Source organism: Falco naumanni, chromosome 9 (genome assembly GCF_017639655.2).
Source record: "Falco naumanni isolate bFalNau1 chromosome 9, bFalNau1.pat, whole genome shotgun sequence".
Lineage (NCBI taxonomy): Eukaryota > Metazoa > Chordata > Aves > Falconiformes > Falconidae > Falco > Falco naumanni.
The window spans coordinates 34,023,371-34,040,649 of record NC_054062.1 but is presented as its reverse complement, the minus strand read 5'-3'; the positions used below and the strand labels follow the sequence as shown (position 1 = coordinate 34,040,649).

At 46.8% G+C, this 17,279-nt stretch overlaps 1 protein-coding gene and 1 long non-coding RNA gene across 2 annotated transcripts in view; one reads left to right on the top strand and one right to left on the bottom strand.

The window, feature by feature from the left end:
* The window catches only part of LOC121094027, a 165,854-nt gene extending 154,957 nt beyond the window's left edge, over nucleotides 1-10,897 (bottom strand). Inside the window, exons 1-2 of the long non-coding RNA XR_005829715.1 lie at nucleotides 10,715-10,897; nucleotides 3-10,451 (exon numbers count right to left, since the gene is read on the bottom strand). This is a non-coding gene — a long non-coding RNA (uncharacterized LOC121094027). The remainder of the gene's footprint in view (nucleotides 1-2; nucleotides 10,452-10,714) is intronic.
* A 779-nt stretch (nucleotides 10,898-11,676) lies between these two features.
* Nucleotides 11,677-16,820, top strand: PCBD1 (pterin-4 alpha-carbinolamine dehydratase 1; the record flags this gene model as incomplete). Its single annotated transcript, XM_040606685.1, has 4 exons — nucleotides 11,677-12,030; nucleotides 15,032-15,163; nucleotides 15,525-15,605; nucleotides 16,145-16,820. Coding segments are annotated over 4 exons (666 nt in total), but the record flags the coding sequence as incomplete, so codon positions are not given.
* Nucleotides 16,821-17,279: the final 459 nt, after the last annotated feature.

Here is a 17,279-nt window from a genome sequence, read left to right as displayed (position 1 = left end):
ACCTAATTCCAGGCTCCTTGCCAGCAGTTCCAGTCACTGTCGGATCCAACAGGTGTCATGGACAGGCCCTCATGGAGCAGTTCAACACACCCAGGATCTGACTCATCCCTTGAGATCCATTCAAGCCACCTCTCTTGACCACGCAATGAGATTAGGTACCCAAGTGCTGCACCTCAGGGTCTGTGCTGGCTTGGGCTCAGCTCTCAGGGCTGGAATACACTCTTGCTACTTCACTTGTAGATGCCATATCTTGTTTCACTTCTTTTAATTACTACTTGCTCCAAAAATGCAGTTTGTTTCATTAGACTTCAGCTTTACATTTTCTACCTACATTTCTTCCAAGTTTAATTTCCTTTGATAAGCTCAAGAACTTGGCTTTCTCAGCCAACTTAAAAATACTAAATTTTGACTGTGTATCTTTGAATTCAAGCACTTACATGTACAGTTTTGAACCCCTAGTACAAAGCAGATGTCTCATAAGCATACTATAAGCTGAGGCAGATGAGGCAAAACACAGAAATAAATCCAATAAGGTTGAATATTCAAAGCTACCTGGCTGGAGGAGTCCTTACTAGCTACATATTCTGTGAAAATACATTTTATTTTAAGGTTTGAGTCTGTTTTAACATAGAGAAATAGGATTTAAACAACAAGGCAACTTCTTCACAAGATGAATTTTTATATTCCTTGTTCCCTTTAGAAGTAATTCACTCACTGCAATGCAACAAAACACTTTTGAAGCCCCTCGATTTACTACTTACTCAGCAGAAAATATCAGCAAGAGAGGTCTGTAGAAAATTAAATATATGCACACATTGAGAAAAACAGTAAGTGATAGATACCGCTCAATGAAATTTTATGTGACCAATAGCTGTTGGTGGATATGTGATTTAAAGGTTGCATTAAGTATCTGAAGCTTTAACTAATCACTGTATAAATAACTTACGATGGTGGCTTCAGGCAAATGACTGATAGAAAGCTTCTCAGCAGGCAGACACGTATCAATGGAGGTAGCTCCAAGTTAAGTTTTACAGGAAGAGGGGGAAAAAATTATCCCAGAAAACTACTGGAAAAACAAGACAGCAAAACACAAAAGCCCAAGCAGTGCCTATGCACAGCAGCCTGGGAGGAGCAAGCTGCAAAAATAACATTTGTTGTTCATCTCTGCACAATCCCTCCCTTGGCCACCCATGGGACATGATATCGATGCCACAAAAGGTCAGAGGAGCACACAGAAATTTCCTTGTGCTCAAAATGCATCCTTTTGGTAATCTGCTTCATGAGTTTTCCAGAAGTTTCTGGGAGCTCTCACTGTTAGCCTGATGAAACAACCTGAGCCCACTAAACACCCTCACATGATTTTTTTAAGCAACTCACCTCATAAGCACTGCAGCTAAACCTGGCCTTTATTCTCTTTTTCTCCCCAGCCAACAGAAAAGGATGTGCTTTAGGAGAAAGAGCAGTAGTTAACAGGTGCCAAGCCCACCACCCACACCAGTTCATGGATTGGAGGACCACATTGTATAATCCAAGAGTAGGGGACTAACTTCAACATCTCAGGAGGCTTGAGTCCTTTTAGTTCTTTAAATCATTTTATCTGACAAATGGAGGAATTGCAGGAAGGAAATTACACAACTTCCCAATGTGACCAAGTATGTGTCACATTACACCAGTGTGCAGGAAATAACCTTGCAGGTGACTGAGGACAGCAACGCCCTCTCATTCTGGAGAGCAAGGTTAAGCATGCAGCAGTGGCTTTTCATCACTTCCAGGAAAATACCAGATGTTCACTGAAGTCAGAAAATACTTCCAAGAAGTGTAACTCCTCCTTCCTGGTTTTGAGGTTGTGCATACAGGTTTGGTCGATTTAGGGTTGTCCGTCTGCAGATGCAGCTACACCACTGGCAAAGTTAATTTTTAGTATAGAGGAAGGTAATTCAGACATTGATAAGTATTGATCTTCACTTTCTTTCCTCTGTGACCTGAGAGATCGTCTCAGATTACTTACAAAATGCAGATAATCATACGTTATTTATCTACCTTTAAAGATGATCCTGCCCATATTTTTCCTAAGGGCAGCCACTTGGGATAAGAAGCAGAGTGGCTGAAGTTATTGTCCATCTTATCCATTAACCAGCACACAACAAGGGGTGGGAAGAGGAAGAAAAAAAAATATCACCAAGGTCAGTTTGCACTGGGGTGAGAAAGCGACTAGACAGGAAACCGCCCTTTTACTGTCACTTTTGGCTCCTGTTCCTGGTGTTGAAATCCAAGAGTTAATGAAGATAGACAGACTCACCCATGCTGTTGGGGTCTGGATACTAATGAAAATTACTTAATGGTCAAGAGCTGTCACAGGGTGCACTGATTAATTAGCAGAGTTAGGAGGGGAGTGACTCTACCAGCACGTCAGCTACTAATAATAGAGCCCAAATCAGTCAGGGAGGGTATCCAAAAATTTGATGAGGCAACTGTAGGCTTGCAGCTCACCTTCACAGAAAGCAACAAAGGCAAAACCTCTTCTACAGGGCTTTTTTGCATCTCCCAAGTCTGGCTAGGAAGGACTATGTCCAGGATGAGTTGCTACAGGGACAGATGTTCTCAGGGAGGAACTGTGCCTTGGGGGTGGACGTGGCCCCTCTCTGCCAACCCAAGAGCATGTGTGCGCATCAGCGATGGGCAAGGTCAGCAGATGGGCGCTCTGTTTCTCAAAGGATCTGTTTTTCCCTTTCTGCAAGAGGTTCTGGCAACCTTTTCAGACCTGCCCAAGAGACCTCAGCACAGCCTCCCTATACAACAATTTTCTGCTTTTCCTCTTCTGAGGACACAAACTTTTGCTGAGAATTTGGACTTTTAACACCCCAAGGTCTTAATTTCTCCTTGCTTCAGTTTCCTACCTGTACAAATAAAATCTCCCCCTTATCCACCTCAAGGCATAACCTACTCGGAACACAAAATCTCTCTCCCTGTGTATCTAAAGGGTCTGGGGGAAAAAAAAGAGAAAAAAAGAAGAAAAAAAAAAGCAGCTTGTTCTGGGGCTTTTTCTATGCTACTGGAAAACAAACCAAAAAAAGAATTAACAAAAGTGACCCCTGGGAGCTGAGAGCTGCACTTAAGATAAGCTTCCCAGGTGTCTGGAAGAGTGCAGGGAATGATGATGAAATAGCTATATCATAGATACACACATTTCTTAGAGCACATACTGACACAGCTGGGAGACACTGACAGCTCTGCAGAGTAAGACTAATTTCCAAGCACTGAAAATCATCTTGGTGGAAGGCTTAGGAGTAAAAATTATCCAGCCAATCTGACAGAGTGGTCATAATTTCAGCATCTAACATCTCAGCAATGGCTGAGCCATAAATTATCATTCTGCATCAGCAGAAAGAAGAGGTCTTAACGCTTTTTGTTGACATGGCAGACTTGATCACTGGCTATAGTGATTTGGAAAATAAGACAGGTGCTTTTTACACCATGCTTACTGCCAATGAAGATACAGGTACAGGGCAAAGAGAGAAAAGATCCTGGCCTGTTCTCCAGTTTGCTGAAGTTTCCTCCAAGCTCTAAAATACCCTTTCTGGGCCTCTGTAAGGAAAAAATGCAATTCCATGCTCTGAAGTAGACCTAAACCTTCCAGCACTGTAAATGAAAGCAAGTGAAATTAAAAAACAGTATACTATTTCTTTCTCTTAATCTAAACAAGGAGCACATCTCAGGTTGCCTCTCAAATTTCATCAGAAGATGGTACCACAAAGGCAGTAAAAAAACATTTACCCAACTCATCCCTGCTAGTTGGTTACTTTTGTCAACAAACCACACGCAAAATGTAACCCACAACCACAGCAACTATGGCATGATTCTTCTGGTTCATAGCCCGTAACACAAGTATTTCACAGCATTACTTAATGAAAGCTATGTGCCACTAAGCAAAACGGCAGCATTAAACTGCAGTTCACGTGCAAGCTCCAGAAGGAACAATTCCGTTCCCAGATTTTACTGGATGGGCTCTCACTCCTTCCCCCACAACAGCCATGTGTGTGCACTGGAGAACTGTAGTGACACCAGGAGGGTACCCAAAAACGCAAGTGCTTTTAACATCACAGTTCTCCCTCCCTCCTTCCTTATGCTGAATTCGATAGCAAAAGCAAAACTGGATTCCCAAGCATCTATTGGGGCAAGGTATATTCAAATCCTTCATGGAGTATCCCTACTGATTTAAGACATATGTCAGTCATGTAAGCCACTAGTTACCTGCTTAACAAGGCAGATCAGCTGCAGTCACCAGGCTTGAGTGAATCAGCTTCACCTGCTCAATTGTGCATCAGAAGAGACAGCCGAGTTATTGCACAGACATGGCCATGCATGCCTCGAGGCCAGCCTCAAATCTGCAGCACCGCTACAGTATCTGTATTTATTTACATGCTGGGCATTCATTGTAAACTGCTGATCAATAGCTGTCTCCTGGAGAGAAACCCTCTTTTCGCTGAATGACGCTGCTGCTAGCACACAGAGGTTCTTTTTTGATCCTGCTGACTTAAGTCTTTGGTGCTACAGTAGGCAATGTCACATCTCCCAGTTGCACTGAACTGTTGGTCCTTTCTACTGACACAACTTGCTTGATCCAGGAATAGGAATTTGAGGAGAAAAATTCCTGTTTTCTTCTTCTTCTTCTGCCCTTGGCCACTGGGTCTGTTCCTGTCCCTGCTCCACTTCAACCAGCTGTTCCTTCTTCATTTACTTTGCAGGCCGTTTGTCCAAAGCCACAGCCGCCTCAGTGGCTGAGGAAGGGAAAGCACCAGTAGATGAGCTCTCCCTGAGCCTCACGGTATGTCAGAGGCAGATTCCGCAATATACCCTTGCACTGGAAACCCTCCCACCCCACAGAACAAACACTGTCTCCCCATCATGGGGCATACTCCTGTTCCTCAGCTTCCCTTTGTGTAGCCAGCGTGAGGACCAAGCTCTCACAAAGACCCTCTGGAGGGCTCCTTGTTGAAAACAGTCCTACGAGACGTCCCCCTCTCAGAAAAAGCCAGGTCTCTCCCAGCAAAATCCTCCTTCCTAGCACTACAATGCTGTCACCACCACCTTGACTTTTCATTGTGCCTCGCAGGCAGTAACAGCACCCAGTGAAACCTGTCTTGCCACAGGACATTAGCTCTGAGATAACAACACAGGGAAGCTGGTGCTACCAAGCAATGTTCTCCTGAAGTTCATAGCACCAGTGATCTTCCCTTTCAGGTCAGAAATGGCCACCCCCTTTTCTCCTTCCCCCCACCAGCTTTCACACTTTGCCTTTGCAAGGTCAGAAACCCAGCCTACACCAAGTAGTAATTCCCAAGAGCGGTTCAGGGTACTACTCAGACAACCTTCAACATGTAAGCAGAGGGACATAAGCAGAGGTCCAAGAGCTGAGGCAAACCATTACAAGTAATAGGGCCCTCCTTTGGAGCCCCAGCCCCCTCCAAGATACAGCTGTCACAGGAGGGAGTACAGGCGGCTGGAATTAAACACAGCTCCATTTTGCTGTAGCACATCAGCAAACTTACCAGCCCAGGCTGTGAATCAATGACAGTTTGTAGTATTTCATCTCTCCCCTCCTTGCCATGCCTGCCACGGGGAACTCTTTATCCTCAGACTTTGAAGCGAGCTGCTATGTTATTTAATTTGCTACCCCCAACGGGTGAGGCACAGTGGCATTTTGGTTTCTTAAGATTCCTGCGTACACAATTTTCCCATTAATTTTTATCCTGCTTCAAACAAACAGTGCAGACAGCATGGTCCAGTGGTCGTTCCAACTAATAGCAAGAACAAGCAAAGCAGATGAATTCAGTTTTTAAGAAGCACTACAAACTCATTAGGCTAGGGAGGAATAGAGGTGGTAATATAATAAGAGAGTAATCTCATCAAAAGAGTATGTTTAATGCTAACAAAGAAAAAAAATCAGCACTGCATATGACATGAATTTCATATATGAGCTTCTGCTATCAGATTCTGCACACAGTAAAAAATGCAAAACTTGCCAGTGTACCTCCAGCAGCTTCCCCTATGCCACAGCCCATGCCTGGATACTACCCCTGCGCTTCCAACAGTGTAATACGCTTCACCCACCTCACCTACAGCCCTTCTGGGAAGGCTGGAGACGAAGCTGAGCATCCACTGAGTGCCCAAACAGACTCCTACAGACAATCTGCGAAAGACAAGCACACCCAGCAGCCAGCAGGGGATCATTTATCACAAAAAATAAAGTAAATCACTCCCTCTGCTCTCTCAGCTCTGACCTGAGAAAAAAAAAGAATTAATAATACTATGAAACACTTCCCAAAGGCAGATCTAGGAAATAAAATTCACAACTCTACTGTCAGGCAAAGCTCCTGGAGGTGCCCACTGTCCCCTCTAGCAGCCTTACCAATGGCCCATAAGCTACCTGTCTCTGTCTCCAAGGAAATCACTGCTTTAGCACGTTTTTTTGTCCACTCACCTACCATCATCTCCTGTACATTACAGACACTCTTCCCTTCTAACGCAAGGACATGTGTTAAATACCTCGCTAATCTCTGAGCAACTGTTTTCAACTCATTTGGCTTTGACGCTTACTATTTCTAGTTCTGATCAGAAGGGCCTGTATGCCCAAAAGCTTCTCTACCTTCTATAATCCTACCTTCTAATCCTGCCCAATAAAAGGTCTGTACACACAGACCTTGCTTTTACATCCATACCCAGGGCCCCTCTCCTGTCCCTACCTCAGGGCAGCTTACTGCAAGACCTGCAATTGGGAAGCTGGAAATAAAACCAAACAACTCCCAAGACTTGAGAACAGAAATGGTAAGCAAAGACCTCTAGCAATCTGACTGGAAAGACACTCTCAATGCTTATGTATCTACAGACAAGCGTGTCCCAGGAGTAGCACCAATGCTTTGGTGCATACCAAAAAATCTGGAGGTGCTTCTCATCAGAAATAACTTGGTCATGAAGGTCCAGCTGAAGAGCTGCTTTGCTGAGTGCAGCCACTCTTTAGCAGAGCTGATCATGTCAGCAATCATTCCTGGGTTTTGGGATCAGGTGAGTCTTTGAGAGCCCCAACCCTGTGCCCTCCTGCCAGCGGCTTCGGTTTCAGGAGCTCCCTGGTTTCTCAGCATTTTCCTGACCCCTAGTGACAAGATGTGGCTGTACAGCAGCACTCAACATGCAGTGCCCAACTCTCCCTGCATAAGCAAGGAGCAAAACTCACTCTTTAAGATGGGAGAAAGGTTTCCAGATCTGTCAAGATACTCACCCTCCACAACCCCTGCAAATTTGCCAGAAAATCCAACCTATTTAGCAAAGAAACTCAATTTTGGAGTGAAAGTCAGGAAACAAGATGAATACAAGTTTCCCTTGCACCGGACTCCGGCTGTGACAGGGAAGCCAAGTCACAGGATTCATCCATCAGCAGACTGGACAAAACAAGGGGTGGAGAGAACGCAGTTTTGATCCATTACCTTCCCCCAGGGCAAATGCATCCTGTTGCAGGGAGCTAAGTGGCCTTGGCAGGGCCTCAAACTTCATGATCTCACCACCATCGATGACAGACCATGGAGCAAACTCCAGGGGACCTGGGGGAGAAGACTTGTGACACAGGACTACATTAGCTGCCAAGGCCCCTGGCCCTTGTTTTTGTCATGCCATTTGGTTTTAAGGACAGAGTCAAAACAGGATTATTCTGGCCCAACTCTTGAGTTTTCAAATCTAATATGTGCCAGGCTTCTCCGTGCATCAGCTAGCAATGGGTAGTCTCTTGCAGGGCCAGTTTGACACAGGAGAAGGCATCTGTGGAAATGTGCACTCAGGTACTTTGGACTCAGGTTTGCATCATCCTCTTCCTCCAGGAAACATCGCTTCAATGCAACATTTCTTCACTCCCAGATGCTATGGTATTCCACTGCCTCGCACACAGTTGTCTCCCACTTCAGTATTCACATTTTCTACACATTAGAAGCGGTTATGCCACTTCAATTGCCATTTTTTTCAGTCTAGCCTTCTTCCAGGGGCATCTGCACTCTGCCTGACTTCAAGACCCTTTACCTAAAGCATCCTGTGACCAAACCAGAGAAGTCCCAATCTGTACCAGCCTCTGATTTATTTTGTTTATTGTGCTGAGGCCAATTCCCAACCCTCACTGACTTTGATAAAATGCTACAAGAGGAAGTATCACACAGGAATAATTAACAGTTCATCTCTATTTATTGGGCCCTGTTGCCAACTTAAACTTGTCACAACTTCCATAAATCCCCTCCAGTGCTAAACAAACTCCTTAATTAAATCTATTGTGCTTCAGATACCAGCAGAGTACTCAATGATGAAAGCGTTTCGCCCACCCTGCCTTAAAACACCCTTTAGGGGCTGAGGTTCACCAGAGGATTGTGACTCTGTCCCAAGCTGCTTGTTCAAATGCTGTTAGCATGGATGCAAACTCTGAAGATGTATTCCCAGTAAATTCCTGAGGCACTGCAGCTGATTGTTTCCTTGCTGACTAAGCAGTTGTTCCAGTCCCTTAAATCCATAATACGTGGGCAATTCAGTACCCACCAGGCAAAAATCTGTTCTCCATCTCGTGGGTCACTAACAGTCCTCCTGCCCTGGGTCTCCCCCTTCAGGGAAAAGAGGTGACATACAGCAAGCCCTTTCCCCTCCCAAATGGCAAAAAGAAGGAATGGCTGATGGTGCCAGACCTGAAGAAGAGCCAAGTGCATCAGTTAAAGGTAAAGCAAACTAACAGCACACCCAGGATTTTCTAAAGGCCTTCTCTAAGGAACAGGGACATCCCAACACAGGATCTAGTTCAATACACTGTCTCCAGCTGCAGCCAGAAGTGGACCTGGGAAATGTAAGAACAGAGCAAGCACAAATGAAGTGTCTCCCATTTTCTGCCTCCACCTACTTTCAGCCCAGGAGATCTTCATGTGATGTGTATTTTCTATTTAGAAACACCCACTGGGTCCCTCCTGGGTGTGACAGACAAAAGCACTGGAGGACACACACCTACCTCTCAAAGTACAATATAAAACAAACAGCCCTATAACTACACCTTGCTTGAGATAAAGACTCCTTCTGCCAGTGTCAGAGCAAACATCCCACTGCTGAGTCAGCAGCTCTGCTAACAGCCCATCCAACACAAACTTGCATTGCAGCAAACAAGATGGCAGAAGCCACCACTTTCTTTGCTGGTTAATCCCATTTGCCTCATCAGAGGGCCCCAGATGTAAAATCAGAGTAAATTTACCGTGACTTGAACCATGCTAATACTAACTGCACGAGTCCCAAGGGACGCCTGGAAAAGCACACCTGCAGGAAGATGACAGAGTACATTTTTAATACTGTTAAGTGAGGAGTTAGCACAGACTAAGGGGAAGGAAAAAGGAGGAAAAGAAATAAATCAAACCACACAGAAGGGGGAAAAAAAAAAAAAAAAACAAAAACAAAACAGAAAAACAAAATCCCAAACAACACTCGTTGCTGCATTGGAAAGTCCTAGGCTCCTGTGGGTAGCTTCCCCCCACCCCACCCCGTAAGCAGCAAGGATCATGCTTCCACATCTCTAGCATGATTGCAAGCAGTCACACACCGCAGCCAGCACTCCCACAGAAGGAAGCTAGTGTACCCTGCTCCCTTCAAAGGGACCACCAAAATGTTTTGAGGAGCATGAAATGAGAAACGGAGAATTCAAAAAGCAAATCTTGAGATGGGAGGCAGTACACAGCTCTCAGCCAAAGCAACCTTCAGGGTCAGCAACATTTTGTTAAAAACTTATTGACAAAATAAAAATAGATGAGTGATATGAGAACTCCCTCCAAATATGCAGAAGCCCCTGTGAGTATGTAACAGCAATGTATGCATGTGGGTTTAGCGGACACTGACCTTGCCAAAAGAATCACAGCTCTAGACAAGACAAAAAGGGACAAAAAAAAGAGCAAAAATCTGTTCCCAGTAAGCAGGCACGCCCCTTGCACACGGCTGCAAACTGCTCTGAGCAAACACCTTGCCCAACATCATTCAATTAATCATTAAAAGCAAATTTAAAGGGTCCCATCTCAAAAAAGAAATTAAAGGTGTGCAGAGGGGGTCTTTCATGCACTTAAAGGTTCAGGAGTCAAAGTCAGCCAAAGGACCCCCCAGCCATAGACCAAGGAAAATCACAACTGCCCTGTTGAACTTTTCAGCAAAAACACATCCCTCTGTAAGAGCTCTCTCACACGTAGCATTGGCAGTTAAGGCTTGATTTATACCCTAGGAGAGAAAATGCCATTACAAAGGAGCTGGGTAATCAGTAGACACAGTATAATTAATCAGCTTTCTCCTGATGTTCTCCAGCCACAGAAATTCTCACCTCTGATGAGCTGAGGTGTCTGTCAGTTGCTCTGTACTGGCAGCACATGTATTGGCAAGATAAATAGGACCAGCTCCCAGCTGCCCTGGAAAATCCAACAGAGGAAAAGTAAGGTACCTTGAGAGGTGGGGTATTTGCTTCCTTCCCCTATCTCCAAATCAAAAGGGAGGCCAACAGAGGCACTGTCACCCAGCCAACACGCATTTGAGGCTTTGACAGGTCACCATGAAAACCACTACTGCACTTTCTTGACAAAACTGCAGTTGGTTGAGATCCTCTGAACATAGCTGTTAACTGCAGCACCCATTATCTCCACCTGCAACTTCAAGACAATATTGCTTCCTTTACCTCCTTCTTACACCACTGTTTAAAGGGGCACTTCTGCTAGGCTGTGCTGATGAAACTGCCAGTCCTGCAATTCAAATGTATGCCAAGAAAATATCTGCTGGCCTTTCCCATCCTCAGAAACAACCCCACCTCCTGATTTCATTGCTGGAAACCGCACAGTGCACCTTCTCTTCTCATCCATATCAAAGCTTCCAGCTTCATACGTGCACGCAATTATTTTCTTCTCAGGTGATGCATTGCTCTCTAAGTCTTTTCTCCCCAGACAGACACTCAGGTTCTCCCAGGACCCAAAAGATGTTCATTTTTCCTTTTCACTACCATGGCAAGCAAATCTACAGAGGACAAGAAAGGAAAGGAAGAATTTGCTTTCCTCTAACTTGCCTGCTGGAGAAACAAATCATCTCTGTGGCACTCACGAACCCTAACAGTAGGAAATAAAATGCACGCAAGAGTATATACAAGAGATGTATGTCACACTGTATTAGTTGCTTCAAGGGTAAAGAAAGCCATGAGGGTATAGCAGGGTGCTGAATTTCTGTTGACCCTGTACATCATCAGCACAGTACAAAATTGTTGTCAGCACTGGAAAATTGCCCATCACGTGAGTGGGTTTAGAAGACAATGAGCTACAGGACACAGGCACAAATCCGGCAGAACTGGAGAGCAAAACCACACTAGGGAGCAGCATGTGGCATCTGTGCAGACACAGTTCCCTCAGCCACAGGAGAAAACACCTTAAAAACGCTTCAAGTGTTGTGCTGCACACACTCCCCTCATTACCCTGGGCCCTGATCCACGTGCTGAGATATAATCAGGCTGTCCCCAGACAATGCAGCCTTCAGCTTGTGATTATCACCCCACGGAGCTCAAAGGGCTGGAAGGCACACATAAATACTCAGCCAGGACAATTGTCACATTCATCACGTGCTGTCAGCAGCATCCAGCCGTAATGGCTTTAACTGCCCCTCTCCATTTCATTCTGCATTTTCCTTGTGCAACAGGTTAAAAAAGTGACCCTACAGAAGAGGGGTGGGTGGTTCAGGGGTGGACACATCACCACTTCGGTGCGCAAGGGTTCAAAGAGACCCCGGGTTAGCCTCCCTCAAGTCCCATGGCCCCATAGGGCCCCGCGGGTGGCTGACCACTGCCGGCCTGCGCTGGGAAAGGCGCAGGAACAGGGACAGCAGCTCGCCGGGGGTGGACCCGGCCCCCTTGCCACGCCTCCCCGGACCAGCCGCGGCTCCACGGGGCAGCGGTACAGCGCGCAGCACCCAGCCTGGGCCGGGGACGGAGGCTGCGGAGACCCGCGGGCAATGGTAAGTTGCTGCTGGGAAATGTGGCTGTGCTTTTGCGGGTGACGGCAAAGGACTGGGCAGGAAGGTTTCAGCGGCGGCTCTGGCCTCCGAGAAGCAGCAGGGAGAAAGGGAGAAAGGAGCAGAGCACTGCGCTGTGGTTAATAAGTAACACAGGGAGCTCAGCTGCTGCTGAATTACCAGAGCGGCAGCTCACCAGGCTCTGTTCTTCTTCGAGGGGGAGGGAAAGGGTCCATCGGCAAGGCTGCACTGCCAGCGTGACCCCCGCTCAAATTCTGCAGGGCAAGTGTGACCCCCACACACAATCTGTCTGCACGGCCCGTGCAACCCACCCTGGCTGGCTGGAAATCAGCTTTTTCACAGCAGCAGAGGGGACAGAAACGAAAGACTACCGGCCTTGTGGCATACCTGTGGCATACCTCATTTCAGCTCTGCCTGCAGGTCCTGTTTACACCAGGGCTGTCCCCTTTACCTTCTCCTAGGTGACATGTCACCTTTAAAAGGGAATATGCTAGTCTGAACAGGAAGGGTTGTTTCACCTCCAGAAAGCCCAAAGCTTTCCCTATTGCCCATTCCGGTTCCTTTCCCTCAGTTGCACAATGCATCTACTTGGTTTCCTGCTGGAAAAAAAGGAAAAAAAAATCCCGATGCCTTGGTAATTGAGAGTCAGCAAAAGAAAACAAAATAATTAAATTTCCCTAATGAGAAGAGTGTGTTTTAAAGGAGTAAGTGCACATAAACACATTAACGTGCTTTACCAACAAAAACAGCAGGCTGGCCAATGGGCTGGGTGGGAGAGGGTGGAGGGGATGGATGGTTGAGAGCAGCGGGTTTGCCATCACAAGAGACAGCCAGAGGAGCTGGCTTTGTGTGGTCCAAACCTCAGCCTGGTCATGCCTCCCACTGGTGCTGGCTCTCTGAGAGGAGCTGGGCCTGGAAAAAGCCCCGGGGCCCATCCTCCCGTGTAGTCGCAACACAGAAAGGGGTTCGGAGAACAATGAAGCTGCATCCCTCCCAAGCAGCCCCGATTTCTTGCTCTGCCTGGGGGAGGCTGGCTTGGAACCCAGCCCCCTGCGTCCATACCACTCTGTTCCAGGAAAGCAACAGTACCGGCTTTATGCAGCCTTTCGTATCTTTAGCACCAATACACAAGCAGAAAGTTGCAGCCACTGGTCCCAAAACCTGGCAGAGCCCCTACTCCCCCCCACGGGTGCCCCCCTGCCAGCGGCCCCGAGCAAAGCCAGCCTCCTTCCCCATGTTATACAGTTGCTAGGCTACCCACGCCCGGCTTATCACGCCATCAGCACGGAAGGGCAATGGCTGAGGGTTTATTGCACTAAGCTCTGTTTACTCACTACCTTCTCTCCAAACCCAGAGCTCGGGAAGTGCCAGGGTTGACATTAGTGGGAGGGGTGGCAGAGACGGGGCTGGCAGGGGACCATCTAAAACGCCACACAAACAGAAGGGCAGCAAGGGTAGTTTGCATGCTAGCGGCGAGGCTGGAGCATGCACATGCACGGGCAAGGCAGGCTTTCCCTAAGGCAGGCTTTCCCTAAACATCACACATGAGGGAGAGCATAAAGCTGCGATGCCAGGGGGATGGGAACCATCCTGCCCCCAGCCACCCCTGAGTAAGGTTCAGCATGCACCTTGGCACTCTCCATTTCATGAAGTGCTCTGCAGCTGACAGCTTTCTCTAAGCATAAGCCCAGTGGCTTAGCACAACCAGTAACATGGGAATAGTACATCATCTTCCCAGCCTTCCTCAAAACATGCAAAACCAAAGAACCATCCACAAAAACATCAGGTTCATGGCTGCCTCTGGTTTTGTACAGCCTGTGAGTAGGTAAACTATGGGAAAGGATGATTTGCCTCAGCTGCTCAGCTGTTTTAAGATGCTGCTTCTGAGCACTGATGCCCAAACGAAACACCTCAAAGGGCTGCTGACCAAACACCCACTAGAAAGAGTGTGCTGTATTTGCTGGGACTCTTCTCTGACTTGCCACACTTTGCTCTACAGCACATAAAGGAAAACAAATTGCAAAAAGATATTGGTCTTTGTCACTGAAAAAAATAATCCTCACCAACTCAAAAGATCAGATCACCCACTAGGAAAGAATTTTAGTTGCCAGACATAACCTTTCAGATAGAGAATACCCCTCTGCATTCACCCCCGGCTTCCCCACTGGGCCAGAAGATACGATGGCTCAGGTAGCCCCCATCTCCACGAACTCCATTTTAGTTTCATCTTTGCCTGTATTCACTTCTCAAAGACAGGAACTGCTGCTTCCCCCTACCCCCCCCCCAACCGTAAAAAACAAATAGCAGATCTGCCCAAGAGCAGAAGACAATGCTAAATCATAGTCCTTCCCTCTGCCCTTTGTTACTCACAAACAGCCTCTTAAACTACATCTTAACGGAAGAGACTGAAAAGGAAAAGGAGCTGAACTCCTATTTAGTGTGACTCATCTCTCTGATTCACACTTCTCTTCTAAGCAGGTTTCCAGTGCAGATGACCTGCAGATAAAACCCTCCTGCTTCAGGAAGGTACTTTGTGAACCTCAAAAGCAAGCAATTCTCAGTTCTAGAAGCCATCACAGAGTTTCAGTGGGTTTTTTCCAAAAGCTATATGCGGTGTATTTGGGAGCTTAACCTCACACAGCCATCGTTTCCTTTGTACCTCAGGTTATAACGAATACATAAACACACTGGTGAAGTAGTAGGTGTTGCAGGTCAGAGGGCACTGGACTTCACTTGAGCTAGGTACATACATGCAGGATGTACCCAGGGCAGGGAGCAGAAGACAGCACTGGTATCCCCTGCCATCAGTACCCCCCAGTTCAGGTTCACAGACACACTCTAACCCTCCCATCCAGTATGCAGCTGCCTCCATAAATCCCTAACTCCACAGCCCATGGGATGTCTCACTGTTTTGCACATCTGCTTCATCCTACCTCTTGCCACGCTGACCTGCTCCTCTTTCCTTCCCTTTCTGTGGTGTCAGGCTGGAAAAGCCCACAGGCTGAGCACTGAGGAGAGGGAGCAGCTGCTGCCAAACCTGAGAGCTGTGGGGTGGAACGAGGTGGAAGGCAGAGATGCCATCTTCAAAGAGTTTCACTTCAAGGACTTCAACCGGGTATGAGCATCAGTGATACGGAGTTTCACAAAGTAGGAGACCTGGTTTGCAGAGTAGGGAGACCCACCTGCAAGGCTCAGCCAAGGAAACTGCTACATGTTTCTCCTGAAATATAATGGCTGAGCAAGATAACCTGCTCAAGACACCAAAGTGCTCGACCCAGCAGACTATTTGTCTGGGAAAAACTCCCCCAAAAGGGGAAAACCCATAGAAAACCTCAATAAAGATACAGAACATCGCAGGCTTTGCATTTGGTTGGATTACCTAGAAATGTGGTGTAAAATTAATAGTAATGAGGTGAAAAAACAACATACCACAGAGTAACTGGTTCAAAGCTAACTTTTCTTATTCTACTGGGCAGGCTTTTGGCTTCATGACCAGAGTGGCTCTACAGGCAGAAAAACTGGATCACCACCCTGAATGGTTCAATGTGTACAATAAGGTAAGAAACAGGGATGGTGGGGGCAAATGGAGCTCTTCAGGGAGCAGATCCCTTTTTTTGGGCATAAAACAGCAGCAGCAAGTCCTGTTCAGATCAGCAGGACCTCTTCCCTCAGAATCTATGTCTATGACAGACAGCCTACAGCTATCGGTTACAGATCCTTTCCTCCCCCTGTTCCTACCTGTCCAGCTGAGCAGTAGCTGCTTGTAGACCGCCACCAGGGTTACTTTTTTTAAATCAGTATCAGAAGTAGCAGCAAGGCAAAAAGCTTCTGAAGAAAGTGAGTTGAAAAGCAGGCACAGCTGGCAGCTGTGACCAAGGCAGGGGTGGCAGTGATAGCCTATGGCTAGGACAAGATGTAGGAAGGAGAAAATTAGGCAAAGTGCTAGACCACCTCTCCCACCCCAGAAAATTTTGCTAACAATTTTGGAGAAAGCAGTAGCACTACCTGCCTCATCAGATGCAAACTACAGCACTGGGGGGAACCATTCCTGCCCTTTCTGCCAGCAACACTTGGTCGGTCTGTCTGTCTGGTTTAGGTTCACATCACCTTGAGCACCCACGAGTGTGGAGGCTTATCGGAGCGAGATATCAACTTGGCCAGCTTCATCGAGCAGGTTGCAGCTTCGCTTTCCTGACCAGAGAGAGAGAAGCCAGAAATCAGCTGTGCTGCGGCCACAACCCATCTCACCTGGGCAGTTGTACGTAAAGCCTTCTCCCATTTCCATGCTAGTTCCTGGACCCAGACTGCTCAACACCCTGCTAAGCTCCCGGCCACAGCTCAGGTGGATGGAGGCACTTCTTGAGCACCATGCAAATATCCATCTCTGATCTTGCAACTTCCATTCTTAAACCCCTTCTTAGCTGTGTGCTACCAGCCCCCACACTGCCGAGCCTCTGGGGCTTTCAGCAGACCTGCCTTTATAAGGAGTCATGTTACACAATTGTGCCAGTAAATCTTTCCAGAGTCTCACCCCATCCAGGCACCGTGTTATTGCTTTGTATTTGCTGGAATATGCTTTCAACCTAAAACACAGTATGCAAACCCTTTAGTTTCTCTGTAACATACCAGAAACTGTGATGTGCAATTTGGTTATTACTATAACCTCCCTCTAGCAGTATTATAAGCAGGCACGTGATCTCACCCCTATTGTAACCAGCCTTGAGTAGGATACCAGTTGAAAATGTTTACAATAAATGTCTTGGTTAACCTGATGTCAGTTTGGAAGGAGGCCTCACTGTGAGAATTATGATAACTGGTTTTCCCAAGGCAGTTACTGGCCTGACTGCTCTCAGGAAGGTGCTTCTGCCACGGAAAAACTTCTTGATGAAGCAATGCGGAGAAATGGCATATGCCTTCGCCCCACACCTCAAAGTGAACAGGGTCTAAAAGACAATGAGATTATCAAAGCCAGAGCAGATCAGATAAAAAGTGCTTGTGCTACACTTCTGACTGTAGCAAGGCACAAACACAAGGAAGGCACAACCAAAAAGCATGAAAGCAACACAGCAACAGGCCAGGGGCTGCTTACAGTGGAATACTCCCAAAAGAGGTTGTAGGTGGATTTGGTGGTGTAAGATCTTCACTCCAGTATTCTGTAGCCAAATTGCCGTATTTTCTGTACAACAGAACAATTTGCTGTGAAACCAACAGTAGTCACTTTCAGCAGAACA